This window comes from Gadus chalcogrammus, chromosome 12 (genome assembly GCF_026213295.1).
Source record: "Gadus chalcogrammus isolate NIFS_2021 chromosome 12, NIFS_Gcha_1.0, whole genome shotgun sequence".
In the NCBI taxonomy this organism is placed as follows: Eukaryota; Metazoa; Chordata; class Actinopteri; order Gadiformes; family Gadidae; genus Gadus; species Gadus chalcogrammus.
The window spans coordinates 28,862,882-28,877,358 of NC_079423.1; the positions used below are offsets into that span (position 1 = coordinate 28,862,882).

A 14,477-nucleotide genomic window follows, 5' to 3' on the forward strand; every position below is an offset into this window, starting at 1 on the left:
CACCTCAATCCACAACCCCCCCCCCCCCCCCCCCCCCCCCCCCCCCCCCCCCCCCCCCAACTGTCTCTCCCCCTTCCCTCTCCCTCCACCCCCACCCCAACCTCCCAGCCAATATCTCAGTACAACCCCCACTTATCTTTTTCTCTTTTCCTCTATCAGTCCTTCTTTGTCTCTCTCCTTATCTCTCTCCCTAGCTCTCTCACTCATTCACTCATTCACTCTCTCTCTTTCTCCGTCTGTCTTGTTGCTCTAGCCCTTACTCAAGTCCCCCCCCTCCCCCCCCCCCCCCCAAGGCAGTCCAGAGCCACACTTGTGATGGTTCACAAGTGCGTCCCCGTCCCCCCCCCCTCCCTTATCACTCGGCAAGGTGTGATGGGGCTGAGATAGAACAAGATACGACCACGCTTTCGGACTCAGAGGATTTGTCATCGAGCATCGCGCATTATGTCTGTTTGAAAAAACGGTGTCTTCCTCATAATAAATTGTAAGACAAAAATATATATCGATTTCAACAGCCGAGAGCTACCGTCGAACAAGAGATGAAATTACTGTTTGTTTTTTACGCCCCTGCTGTTTGCGGAAATGACATGGATCCTCACAGCATCGTTGTGGCTTTTTCAAAGGAAACACCAGACCTGTTACGGTGCGGCGGTGAGGCAGCAAACAAACATTCAATCACAGGGCAAACTGAAGAGGCAGCACGCTCCTCTCTCCTAGTGTTTGCTCTAGAAATGAAAAACATGGCCCGGGCTTTAGCCTTGAGACCTCGCAGCAGAGAGAACCTGAGCGCCCGACGAGCTACCGATCAATACACGCCATGATTGGCAGGCCGAGTAAGGCTCGACGAAGAATGAGCTGATCCATATTAGAATAAATCAATGTATCAGTCGGTCGATATTTGCATCTGAGGACCTGCCCTCGGGGGATCAGCGCCGTGGGGGGCGATACACTGGCTTGCGAATGTCAGTGTTGGCCTAAGGGGGTAGGTGGGGCTAGGAGAGAGGTTTAATGTTTAAAAAAACGAAAAAACGGTATCAGTTTACAGAGCCTCAGTCAATAGACAGGCACCAGCCGGTCATGCCTTCAAATAACCCAAAGACCAAAACAAAACCGGCGTCCGAGATTAGTCACCAAACAGGGCTGCCTCCTCGGTTTGTCTGTCGCCCTGTTTGCCTTTTGTGCCGTTGACACACACACACACACAAAAACACACACACACACACACACACAGAGTCATCAGGTTATTCTGTGGCGTGGCGATAACAGACTTTGCTTGTTGCTTCCTCTGAGCACTAGGGCTCATTATTCGAGCTTTGTTCCCTGCCTGGCCGTCCTCTACTGAAGTGCCGCAGCAAGCGCTTGCTAATTTACTGCATCCTGCTTTCGCTTTCACATTACACCAAAATCACGTCAACAGAATGGTCTCCAGAGTATTGACACTACAATGCCGCTGCCTGTGCAAGAGGATTATCTGCGGCCATTTAAATCCTTCTTCCCAAGTGGCTAGGAAAGGAGAATATGAATAATTATCACCTAGTATTACGAGTTCCACAATACATTGGCCCTTCAAATCAAATGTTATTAATATCGAACATTTAAAACGTAAAAATCGATTGTAATGCGAATAAGATAATTAAAATTCATGCATAGAACGATAAAACAAACAAATATATAGTAAGTAAACCGGATCAAAGAGTGAGCCATCTTGACGTGATCAGAGAACCAAAGGACCTTCATCAAATCAAAGAGGCTTTAAATCAACAACCAGCTCCTCAGATCCATAGCTACACCGTCCCAGATGCGGGTCTGATACAACAAAAGGTGTGACGATCACAGCTAACCGTATGCCTCCTCCCTCCCCCCCCCCCCCCCCCCTCCCATGTCCAGTTCCGGGTGTTCACCGCTCCGTTCCACCGGGTGGAGTTCGCAGACTTCTGGCTGGCGGACCAGCTCAACTCCCTGGTCATCGTGCTCATGGACCTGGAGTACCTCATCTGCTTCTACATCTTCGACCTGCAGTGGGGCAACAGGAAGGGCCTGCTGCCCAGCGGCAAAGGTCAGACCCTGGGGCAGGGAGGTTTAGTGTGGAGGTTTACACCCGACTGACATGTTGAATCCACCTCGCAATGGAACTCATTTACAATATCGACGAGAAATCAACGGTATACTGCTCATATATACGGACGAAACTCGAGTCAGGTTTTCCTGCATTTCATTTGTTTGTTTTGTAATTTTCTAAAATGATATACATTTACATTTAGGGCATTTAGCAGACGCTTTTATCCAAAGCGACTAACAATAAGTAGATTTGTCAGAAGAAAGAGAAACAATATATCGCTTGGTACAGTAAGGATGTTCATAGAACCAAGTGCCAAGCACCAACACTTGTTAGGTTAACCCATTCCCCTTATACAACAAAGATAGCAAGGATAAGATGCTACACAATGCTAAGTACTATTAATAAGTGCAAGGGCGTACAACATACAATAAGTGATAAACATCGATTGAATTTTTCGTGATTAGGCCGACGCTCCCATCCAAAGAATCCCTTACAAACGTTCCTCATTCTCCGGTTTTCCCTTGTTATTCCATTCATGTTTCCCCCCCTCTTCCCCCCTCCCAGATCACTTCGTGTGCCACAGCTACTCGTACGGCGTGCGGGCCGTCATCCAGTGTCTCCCCGCCTGGGTGCGCTTCGTCCAGTGCCTGCGGCGCTACCGCGACACCAAGCGCGCCTTCCCTCACCTGGTGAACGCCGGGAAGTACTCCACCACCTTCTTCGTCGTGACCTTTGCCGCGCTCTACAGCACGCACCGAGGTAGGGCGAAGGAGATGTGCGAACGCACGTGCGCGCAGACACGTACTCGTTCACGCACGCACGCACGCACTCACTCACACACTCGCTCGCTCGCTCGCTCGCTCACTCACTCACTCACTCACTCACTCACTCACTCACTCACTCACTCACTCACTCACTCACTCACTCACTCACTCACTCACTCACTCACTCACTCACTCACTCACGCACGCACGCACGCACGCACTCACTCACTCACTCACTCACTCACTCACTCACTCACTCACTCACTCACTCACTCACTCACTCACTCACTCACTCACTCACTCACTCACTCACTCACTCACTCACTCACTCACTCACTCACTCACTCACTCACTCACTCACTCACTCACTCACTCACTCACCTCGCAACAACAGCTGCAGCATCAAAATATTCGGGCAAACTAATGTGCATGCGAGGGAGAAGCTTGTAGAATGAATGAACGTCTGTCGTACTTCGATGCCAAATAGTGGGGGTATAATCAAGGGTTGAGTTACAAGATTGATTTTATTCTCTGCCGGATTTCTTCTCTTAATCAAGTAATGGCCGTCTTGGATATTAAGACGCGTTTTCTGCTCTTAACCCCTCTTGGTAGAGCTCACTAGAAACGAACTGGTCTTCCAGCTCATTCTGTGATTGGTTTGAACCATACGGCTATACAGTGGTGCTGGCTTTAGACTTGGGGGAGGGGGGGGGGGGGGAGCAAACGAGGAACTTCGGTCTGATGTAAAGGAAACAGCACAACACACTAACAACAGCTTTGACCTTGGGAGAGACACATACAAGCAGGCAGCCCCTGGCTTTCACGCCTCCATAATAGGAACGACACAGAGACACAGTGAGGGAGTTCCAAGGTTCTCTCCTCTCAATAGGAAACAAACAGCGTTCTCAGTCTCAGGGCCAGAGTGCGGAGGCGAGGGAAAAACCTGGTGAAAGAGAGAACTAAGGAGAGAGAATCAAGGGAGAAAGGCATTGAGAAGGTACACAGTCGAGGGCAGGAGAGGGGAGCTGGCTGTCATTAGCAAGTCAAGTCACTCTCTATCGTTGCTGCTACATAATTAGCCTGCGATTATTCCCGTTCTGAAGCCTTATCACAAAGTGTGTGCCGCCTCAAAAACATAGCAGCCAGACGATAAAGCAGCCATTTCACATGACTGCTTCGTGCCTCTGTCGATGTATCATCATAGTTTCACAGAAATCGGCATACATTTATACATGCCTAAAAGTGTGGAAGTTTTATTCCCAGAATCAATTATTTGTTTTATTTTAGGTCAAATCATTTTGATTCAATAAATTATGTTTTGCTTCCTAAACAAACTGCCAGTGGGTGATAATTGACCAGAGAGAGAGAGAGAGAGAGAGAGAGAGAGAGAGAGAGAGAGAGAGAGAGAGAGAGAGAGAGAGAGAGAGAGAGAGAGAGAGAGAGAGGGAGAGGGCAAGCTGAGTGGACAATTGGACAAGAGGTGAAGATAAAGCAATGAATGCGATGCCAAAAGACAGGGAGAATCACTGGCATCTTTTTTTTTCATTTCATCCTTATCCTATCTTGTTAGGCAAGCCAGGAAGGCGTCCATTAAACAGTATCCTCCTTGCCTCCGCTGGTCTGCAGCCAGTAGGCCCTTAGCTAATGGCTTCACTTCATCTCTTATTCTGTATGAAGCCCTCCTTCATCCCACGTAGTAATGGAGAGCGGTGGTTAAGTGAGGAAGGAGGGAGGACATTCAGGCACGCACATACACACACCCACACACACTCGCATGCATGCGCGCACGTACACACCCGCATGCACATCCACGCACGTAGAAATACACACGCACATGCACACACACCAAACACGCACACGTACGCACACATATTCACATGCATGCATGCACGCACGCACACACGCCGGCACGTACATCCTCGCATACAGAAACACACACTTGCATAATGCACGCACGCACACACACCCCAGAACGCGCACGCAGGTCAGATCCATATCTGCTTCACCACAGATCTGCGTTGCCCTCATATGAATACTGAAAAGGTTGTTCCAGAGGCTGTGTGTTCACGGGAAGACACTCTTATGTAGATCTCTCCGTGGGGAAGCGTCTTCTCTTTTGAGGCACACGCTTTTGATACATAAGACATAAATAACGATCACGCGACCGGTTCAAACACCGGTCTTAAGCTTGATGGAGCTTCTGAGTCAGAAGTGGTCTCCACACATTGAGGCTTCACACTGTAGTCAATTTAGTTCATTTTATAACTGAATAATAACGTCTAACGTCAAATATTAACGTTACAACTCCTATTGCCATTACTACTATTACTATTACTACTATTCTACTGCTACTACTAGTACTCATTATCATAACTATCAGAATAATTGATAATATTGTCTTGATATTACTACCTTATTCATATTATATCATCCTACTTACAATTTCATTCGTACTTGACTGCAATGACGGGGCGGATGTGATATTGAGCCTGACCGTGGAACCCTCTAGAGTCTAGAGGGCGGCCATTGCTGTTCCGGTAGGGTATCAGAGTACCAGGAAGTCAGGCAGCAGCCGGGCCGGGGCGGTGTCACCGGCACTTAGTGTGACGTCTTGTTCATATCGCTGGCTCCAGCTGTAGCAGATTGATGATGTCGTGGCTATCTGGCAGAGTTCCCAGTGTCTGTCTGTCTGTGTGTGTGTGTGTGTCTGTCTGCTGAATGTGTCATCAGCATTACTGCAAAAGCCCAGTCAGAGAGCTTTGGAGTACATCCTGTCTGACTCCTCACCCCTCATGACCTCACTTCCTGGAATAGCAGACATCTGAAGATTGGTAAACCGTTCAAACCATTGATTTTTTGGCAGATTGCATGGTGGGATATGCTGTCAGAGGCACGCTGGTTTGCAGTTTAGTTCAGTTAGCACTATTTAGTTCACTAAATAATACAGAGCGCTCGTTAAATGATTTTAGCCGATGCAACAGAATCAAAAGTGGGAAGGAAAACGTCCTGCACGTCAACCAGAACGCACCAGGAGATGCCGCGTGTAGACGGTGCGATTAAAACTAGCGTCTGAGAGCACAGCGGGGGGGTGAGGGAGATGAATGGACCCAGGATACAGGAGCAGAGCGAGAGGAGAGGAGAGCAGGTGGGGAAAGGTAACAAGGGGAGAGGAGTGGAAAATACCACCGTGTTGAGGACAGCTCGTGGACGGCTAAACAAAGACATCAACACGGGGGGGTACGGCGGAAGAGACGCCCAGGAACATCCGAGGTGTGGAGGTGGTGAAGGTGGAGAGGATGGGGGGAGGTAAGAGGTGCAGTAGGGGAGAGGGGGTGAGAGGAGGGCGGATGGGAGGAGAAGAGAGGGGAGAGGAATGGAGAGGACGACGGAGGAGAGCTTGTCGAGAGAGGAGGATAGATGCGGAGATGAAGGGGAAAGGAGAGGAGGGGAGGTGAAGGTAAGAGAGAATGGGAGGAAGGGAGGGTAGGGGAGAGGTGGAGGAGGAAAAATGATTGCAGGGGAGAGGAGAAGGGAGAGGGGAGGCGAGGCGAGGTGCAGAAGAGACGGGAGATGTGCGATAGCCGCCCCGAGGCGGAACACATGTCTGCCGGACACGGCTGGAATAAAAATGAGGCCAGAGCTGACAGCTTTTGCAACTTCATTTTACAAAACTGGGCCTCTCATTATCAGCCTGGGCGCGTACTGAGAGGGGCGGCCCTAACACGCCGGGCTCCCTGTGTGTCTCTGTATGCGCGCTACTCCTGAACTCTGATTCCTCCCTGCAGGGCTCACTCCCGCTGCTGCTACATTACCACCACTGTTACATGTATCGCTAGTCTGGGCCCCTACAGGTGGCCCCTACAGGTGTGGCCCCTGCAGGTGGCCCCTACAGGTGTGGCCCCTACAGGTGGCCCCTGCAGCTGGCCCCTACAGGTGGCCCCTACAGGTGGCCCCTACAGCTGGCCCCTACAGGTGTGGCCCCTACAGGTGTGGTCCCTGGTGGACTCAAACCGCTAATGAAGATTCTGTCACCTTCGCTCAGCCCTCTCTTGCACGTGGAAGGTTGGAGATGTCCTCATACGGGGCGAGGTGGGCCCTGTCAGACTGTAATCTGGATGTTTGGCAAGAGATGTGGCAGAAACATACTGATTGTGTCGTCTAATAAGCAATGAGGCCAAACGGATAAAGTCCATGATAACGGATTTGCATAATAATGGTCTCCTGTAGATGAACGCTAATGATCTCATAAGCAAATCAGATGAATCCAGCCTGACAGTTACGGCCCTTTTCTACCTGTTTCTCTCCGTTGGTAATGGGTCTGTTGTTGGAGTAGGAGGACCTGTCCATGCGGCACCACTTAGTCCTAAATAACATCAATCTTCTTTGAGGCCATTAGACATAATAGCACGTTTGCTGCAGTGTGTGTGTGTTTCTGTGTTTGTGTGGTGTGTGTGTTGGCGCTGCATGCATGTGCCTATATGCACAATAGAGTGCATGTGTTTTGTGTGGGTATGTGTGTTTGTGTGTGTGTGTGTGTGTGTGTGTGTGTGTGTGTGTATGTGTGTGCTTGTGTGTATGCATGTGCTTGTGCGTGTGTGTGTGTGTGTGTGTGTGCTTGTATGTGTGCGTGCACTTGTTTGTGTGCGTGTGTGTGTGTGTGTGTGTGTGTGTGTGTGTGAGTATTTGTGTGCTTGTTTGTATGCGTGTGATTGTGTGCTTGCGTGTGCGATTGTTTGTGTTTGTGTGTGTGTGTGTGTGTGTGTGTGTGTGTGTGTGTGTGTGTGTGTGTGTGTGTGTGTGTGTGTGTGTGTGTGTGGGTGTGTGGGTGGGTGTGCATTAACGTGCCTGTATTCCCGCCCATGTCTGGTTGACGGACAGCGCGCTGAGTGGATGTGACAGAGCCACAGACCACCGTTAGCCCCTGTGCTGCTCTAAATCAATGGCCGTGTGAACCGCACTAACCCTGTGTAACGACCCCGCCGGCTACTGGTCAGCGGAGCCCGGCGGGAAGACAACTGCCGCAGCCCGGGCCGTCGCTAAGCAGGCGGCTTAGCTACCTCAGCGTGGCCGAGCAGCGGACCAGAGCCCCACGGGCACAGGGTTGCGCAGGGGACGGAGGCTATGGTACAGGACAGGCCTGTTGACTCTCATCTTCGAAACCAGTGACTTTGCAGCGAAGACTACGGTGCACCAGTTTCTAAATGGCAGAAAGAGTGGAGCTCAAGATGGATTCAATGAGCAGAATGACAAAGAATAACATTGTCTTTATCGTGCTCATGTAACGAGTGTTGTTTTACAGCCGTACGATACTGTCAGGAATACCCTGCAATATGTCCATTGAGCCGGCTAAAGGTTTAGTAGGTAGTTAGGTTTAGTAGGATGGTTTAGTTTAGTTGGTAGTTTATTCGGGTGGTTAAGGTCAGTGTTTTAGGGTTAAGAACTCCTTGCCACTGCTGCTGCTGTCACTGGTTATTTTTAATGGAGACGGCCACAAAAGAAGATGACCATTAAGGTGGCGTTGAGCTTTTGAAACAAAGAGATTAACTTGAATGCATGCCGTTGATTTCCCTTAACAGGGGAATGACTAAGCGTCCACAGTTATGGTGCCTGACTGGCTCTGAGTGGGCAGAGACAATAAGCAACTTAGATGGAAACCAGAAACCAACTTCTCTGTCTGGAAGGGGCTACTGTCGAGCTCAATAGCTATAGCTCAGGCTGAAACTATAGACCGAACTGAATCAACGAAGGTAAATCAACATCCGGCAATTTAAACACAGCGCACAGACTCGTGTGCATGCATAAATTAGCTTTTGGAAGCTTGAAACTAAGCATTAACGCAATAACTCGCTCAATGTCCAAAGGTCAAAGTCATGTTTGGTTGGCACATTTAAACTATGCTAACCTTGTTTTGTAATCACGTGTGCCATCTGTGTCTACACAAGAGGTTATAGAGGGCAAAGATAGGGGTAGGCTATATTCAGAACAGACCACTGCCAACATGTTTTATGGATCTATAAGTACTTGGATTTATTTAGTGTTAATCCTAATTATTAGTAATTATAATTTATATGTATTTAGTCATTCTTTTTGACTGGATGGTTCGTCTGCTTTTTTGCTGGGATTTATCTGAAGGACAAACCTGTAGTGTTGGTACAACAGAAACACATGCAGGTATGAGATATTACCCCCACAGGCATCCAAACAGCCATATAAACAACAAAATATGATGAGAAAACCGGATAAAAATTTTTTATGGAGGTGTAGTAAAGCTGTACATGTTTACATGTACATACGTTTTTTCCACTGAGTCATTAACTTTCCAAAGAGTGCAATAGGCATTATCTACGATTATGTGTGATAAATGGTGGCCTATTATAAAATGGGAACAGGTCTCCCTCTAGTGGAGGATCAGGTACTGCAACTATCTGCTTCTGAATGCAGCGGATGTCAAAGCCACAATTCAAATCCCAATTAAGATGTTTAAATTGTGAATGTACTCAAATTTTTCAATTGTGGCTTTGAATATATCGACCCAAGCCATTCAAGTAATTTTGCGAATCAAACGGAGAGAAGCATCCAGAGGGGTCGAGTAGTGACCCCGGCGTTGTGTGTGTTTTGTGACACTCCAGAGCAGAAGCACGCGGACGCGGACACCTTCTTCTACCTGCTCATCGTCTTCTCCACCGTCAGCTCCCTGTACACGCTGATCTGGGACCTGCGGATGGATTGGGGGCTGTTTGACCGCGGGGCCGGGGAGAACACCTTCCTCCGGGAAGAGATTGTTTACCCGCACAAGGTACGGTAAACTCAGCCATCACAAGGCACTGTAGTGTAGCCCTCAGCCCATGTGACGTGTGTGTGTGTGTGTGTGTGTGTCCGTGTGGGTGAAGACACGCAGCATGGCCATTGGATGTACTGTACACCAGCAAGGAAATGGTACAAACACGCACACAAAACCCATGCAGAAGGAAATGCATCCTACCCAAAACAATAGCACACTATAGCATATATAATGTCCATGCTTCTTTGCAGATTAACGGTGGAATTACATTGTTGCATTTAGTTATGAGTCATGATCATTATTAATAATAATGCAGCAATTCAAATACACAAACTTAAAAACACTTTTATAGATACTCAAAAACGCTTGTATACATTCACCCAAGTCTAAATGAGTAGCAACTCAGCTTCAAGGTAAAAGTTATAAAATAATGATGATAAATTGACTGTCGATGAAGCTAATCACCATTGATAAAACGGAGAGCGATGTCAGTAAAAGAGATCAGTAAAACACAGTAAAAAAGTGAATAATTTAAATCATTCATTAACTAAATGATTTAAAATGTTTGCTTGTGTGTGTGTCATAAATAGATGACCTGTGAAGACCTTTGAGACTGTAACTGATTGAGGGCTATGCAAATAAAATAAACTGAATTGAATTATCGGATCTGCCACCGTGTTGAGGTAGCAGAGGGCATGAAGGTCGCGTGGAGTCAGCTGGTGGCGTCAAGGCATGGCGTCCAGACAGAGCTGGTAGCAGTGATAGCAGGCAGATAGAGAGATAAGGATTCAGTAGCTGGACTATCCCGCATCAGAGCTCAGAGATTCTGGTGTTCTGCCATAACCTCCCAAATAGTAATCAGATTCACATAGTAAATACACATAGTGAAAGCACACTGAACACACACTGAGATAACTGTCTACGTACATCTTTGATCAGAATCAACACATCGCCCCTTTATTCCACAATACATGGTACATTTACATTTAGGGCATTTAGCCCACACTTTTATCCAAAGCAACTTAAAATAAGTACATTTGTCAGAAGAAAGAAAAACAATATATCGCTATCGGTACAGTAAGGATGTTCATAGAACCAAGTGCCAAACACTAGCAATTGTTAGGTTAACCCATTCCCCGTATACAACAAAGATAGCAAGGATAAGATGCTACACAATGCCAAGGACTATTTTTAAGTGCCAGGACGTACAACATAGAATAAGTGCGTAAGAGGGGTTACAGGGGGGTTAGGGGGGGGGGGGGAAGGCTACGCAGAGTCAAGGTGAACACTGAACGAGTGAGTCTTTTGTGGACGAAACCCAGAGTTGAGTGGCGTGTTGTGCCGTGCTTGCAGGCGTACTACTACTGTGCCATCATCGAGGATGTGATCCTGCGCTTCGCCTGGACCATCCAGATCTCCCTCAGCACCATCACCAGCACCCACTCCACGGGGGACATCGTGGCCACCGTGCTCGCCCCCCTTGAGGTCTTCAGGTAGGACAGAGGGCCTCTGAGACGGGCTCTTCAAGCCACGGCGGCCGCCATCTCGTGAAACCTACGACTTTGTGAACTAGTAAACCAACGGGCGCCGTCGATTCAGACCTATAAAAGTGTTTTCAGGCTCATTTTGAGTCCTTCAGTCAAGACTCACTTTCTCAACTTTTTTATGCCACATATGTTTTTACATAAAACAAACATTAAACATTAAAGGTGACATATTTATAATATAATATTATATGTAATATATCTCCTTTAAGAAAAATATATATATATTTAACATCCATCCATCTGAGTTTGCAGGCGCCTCTAGACTCAGCGTGACGTTCTGAGTGCCTCTCTTCTACTTCCCCCCCCCCCCCCCCCCCCCCCCCACCACCCAGACGCTTCGTGTGGAACTTCTTCCGCCTGGAGAACGAGCACCTCAACAACTGCGGCGAGTTCCGCGCGGTGCGGGACATCTCGGTGGCGCCGCTGAACGCCGACGACCAGACGCTGCTGGAGCAGATGATGGACCAGGACGAGGGCGTGAGGAACCGCACGGGCAAGAAGCCCCGCAAGAGGTCTTACAGCCTGTCTCTGCTGCGCCCCCTGCTGTCCACCTCCCAGTAAGTCACGTCAATTGGACGTACCGTACCGTACAAGATATTGGTGTGTAGAACATTATTTATTATAAATCTATAAACGCCGACACACACGCACACAAACCCATGCAGAATGAGATGCAACTATGGTCAGCAATAGAATGAACAGTGAATTTACATTGTGGCATTTAGTCATGAGATTATTAATCAAAATAATAATAATAAACATCAATTCAGATACACGTTATATATTTGATAGTTTGATGTTATATTAAAGTAACACTCGTTCATCCTGGTGTCTAACTCTCCTTTTGAGATGACCAAAGACGATTTACGTCACATTTTAAGAAATGTTTATTCTGACCGCCGTCATCAAGAAGGAAAGTATTATTTCTTAACTGTGATTTGCTCTTTTTCTTCCTCTCTTTATAGATCCAAGAAGGACACAAAGGTGTTGATTGAAGATACGGATGATGAGGCCTTCAGCTGAGTCCAGCCAGGAGAGCCAGATACACACAGATACACACACAAACACACATACACATATATGCACAAATACAAAAACACCCCCACACACACACCAACATATACACAGATACACACACACACGCATACAGTATGTATGCAAACACAAATACACACGCGCACACACACACACACACACACACACACACACACACGCACACACGCACATGACGCTGGTCACAGAATACCTTGAAAGCTACGAGTCAACAACCTGCTGAAGCACAAGTATAGTATAAGATAGTAAAGTTTAGCATAGCATAGTACTACTACAGTATAGCATAGTATTTCTACAGTGGAGCGTGACTACACACAGCCATACAGATGAGACGTTGAAGGTTACGCGACGAGCCGAGACCACACTGCCGCAGGAAGTTCCTGAGTATTCTTTTGTTCTTTCTTTTTAGCTATTTTTTTTACTTTGAGACGTTTTGTATATTTCTTTTAAAAAAAGGTTTCCGTTTTTTTTTTTCTTAGTTGCAGAGATATATAGTAGACGGCTATAAACGACTGTTTACAAGCATTCTCACTAGATCGACAGGGATTTTAAAAGCATATTTAAAGGACTGATACTCAACAATAACACGCCTGAGGAAAGGACTCAACAAACGATAGCAGCATATCAGAAAAAATCAACTGGTTTCAACTCGTTGGTTCTTTTATACAGCTCTTCTTTTATCTGCTGGTTGTTTTATAAGAGTTTGGGATTGGTTTTGTTTATTGAGTTTTGCTGACGTCGCTGAATAGCTACGACCCTGTATGCACTCACTGAAAAGGTGCAATTAATACGTAAACAAATCGAAACATTTACAAAAAACAAAACGTAATTATGTTCTGTTTGAAACATATTCCTTATCTGTAAACAATGTTTTGATGGGTGTATATCTGCCCGATGCATCTTTGCCTGGATATTTTTCATGCATTTTCTACAGTTTAATTATTGTTTATTTTTTGATGTCTGGTCTTGTGCCATGGCCGACCGCTTATATCTAGAACACACACGAAGATCATCAATAACACCAGATCTTCAACACACACCCAGGAGTCAAGCAACAGCCAACAAAAAAAAATGTGGATGGTTTATATTAGAGATGTCCGATATTATCGGCCCACCGATATTATCGGCCCGATATTAGCATAAAAATGTAATATCGGTCAATATCGGTATCAGATTTTTTTTGAAAAAAAAAAAAAAAAACATGGCACTTTTCCCTTAAATTAAGTTGAAGTATTTTTCTTATTTTGCACAGACAATGTTAACATTTGGAAAGCCTTGATGCATTCAAGAATGCATCCAGTGGGGCATCACAATAACATTAAGCATGTTGTGTTTATTCCACAACAGGAGATATGTAATGTTACCTAAATTAGGTTTGAGGAAAAATAACCCAAATATCGACATCGGTATCGGCTGATATCGGAATCGAAAATTTAGAGTTGGACAATATCGCATATCGGATATCGGCAAAAAAGCCAATATCGGACATCCCTAGTTTATATCAAAGTGACCTATGGCTATTTATTATTGTACGTGCATCGCTATTCTTTACTATATTCATTACCAAAGCATTGTAACCATGAATGTGTCTGTGGTGAGATTCACTTAACCTGCCTGAGCTGAATTAGGGCTTTGTGTTTTCACAAACAGGGCCAGAATGCACTGGTGATGATAACGTCTGAAACACTGAATAACTGACTTCAGCTTTGGCTCTTGTAGTCTTAAATGGTTAAGGGCTGTCTGCCAATCGTCATGAATGCTGTCATGTAGTAAACACTGCCTCCAGAGGCCGACTGGGCTAGTCTCAGCACCTGCAGAGTCCAGGTTTATCCAGGATTTATTCCTCAGTATCCAACACATCTTCTGTTGTCATGTTCACTGTTGCCTAATTTTTTTCAAAGCACTTTGTTGAATTATTTGATGTGTTATTTTGTTCGATATTTGCAATTGTCGATGCATCACTTGGCCATTTTGAATATTTTGTTTCTCCCCCCCCCCCCATTCTATTAGACACTACCTTCTAGATTGAACTGGTTTAAAAGTCTGTTGCTGCCTCGTCCTTTGAGGCCCCTTTGCTCTCGGAGGAAAGACCGCAACTTTGAAAGGAAACGGGTAAAATGTGTGTTTCACGCTTTGTTTCACTTCCTGTCTGGCCCTTATCCCTTCACTGAACTCTCAGTTCGTTGTCTGCAGCCCACCCCTGTGACTGTTTCACCGAACCACCGCCCCCGAGTGGACAGGCCGTCAGAACGGGTGCTCTATACTCAAACAGA

The 14,477-nt window shown here is 46.5% G+C and overlaps 1 protein-coding gene across 1 annotated transcript in view; it reads left to right on the forward strand.

Moving 5' to 3' along the window:
- Positions 1-13,380, forward strand: part of xpr1a (xenotropic and polytropic retrovirus receptor 1a) — a 65,877-nt gene extending 52,497 nt beyond the window's left edge. The window contains exons 10-15 of the mRNA XM_056603546.1: positions 1,888-2,056; positions 2,624-2,818; positions 9,453-9,619; positions 10,958-11,097; positions 11,484-11,708; positions 12,117-13,380. Coding sequence (XP_056459521.1) covers positions 1,888-2,056; positions 2,624-2,818; positions 9,453-9,619; positions 10,958-11,097; positions 11,484-11,708; positions 12,117-12,174 — 954 coding nt within the window. The 3' untranslated portion in view covers positions 12,175-13,380. The remainder of the gene's footprint in view (positions 1-1,887; positions 2,057-2,623; positions 2,819-9,452; positions 9,620-10,957; positions 11,098-11,483; positions 11,709-12,116) is intronic.
- Positions 13,381-14,477: the final 1,097 nt, after the last annotated feature.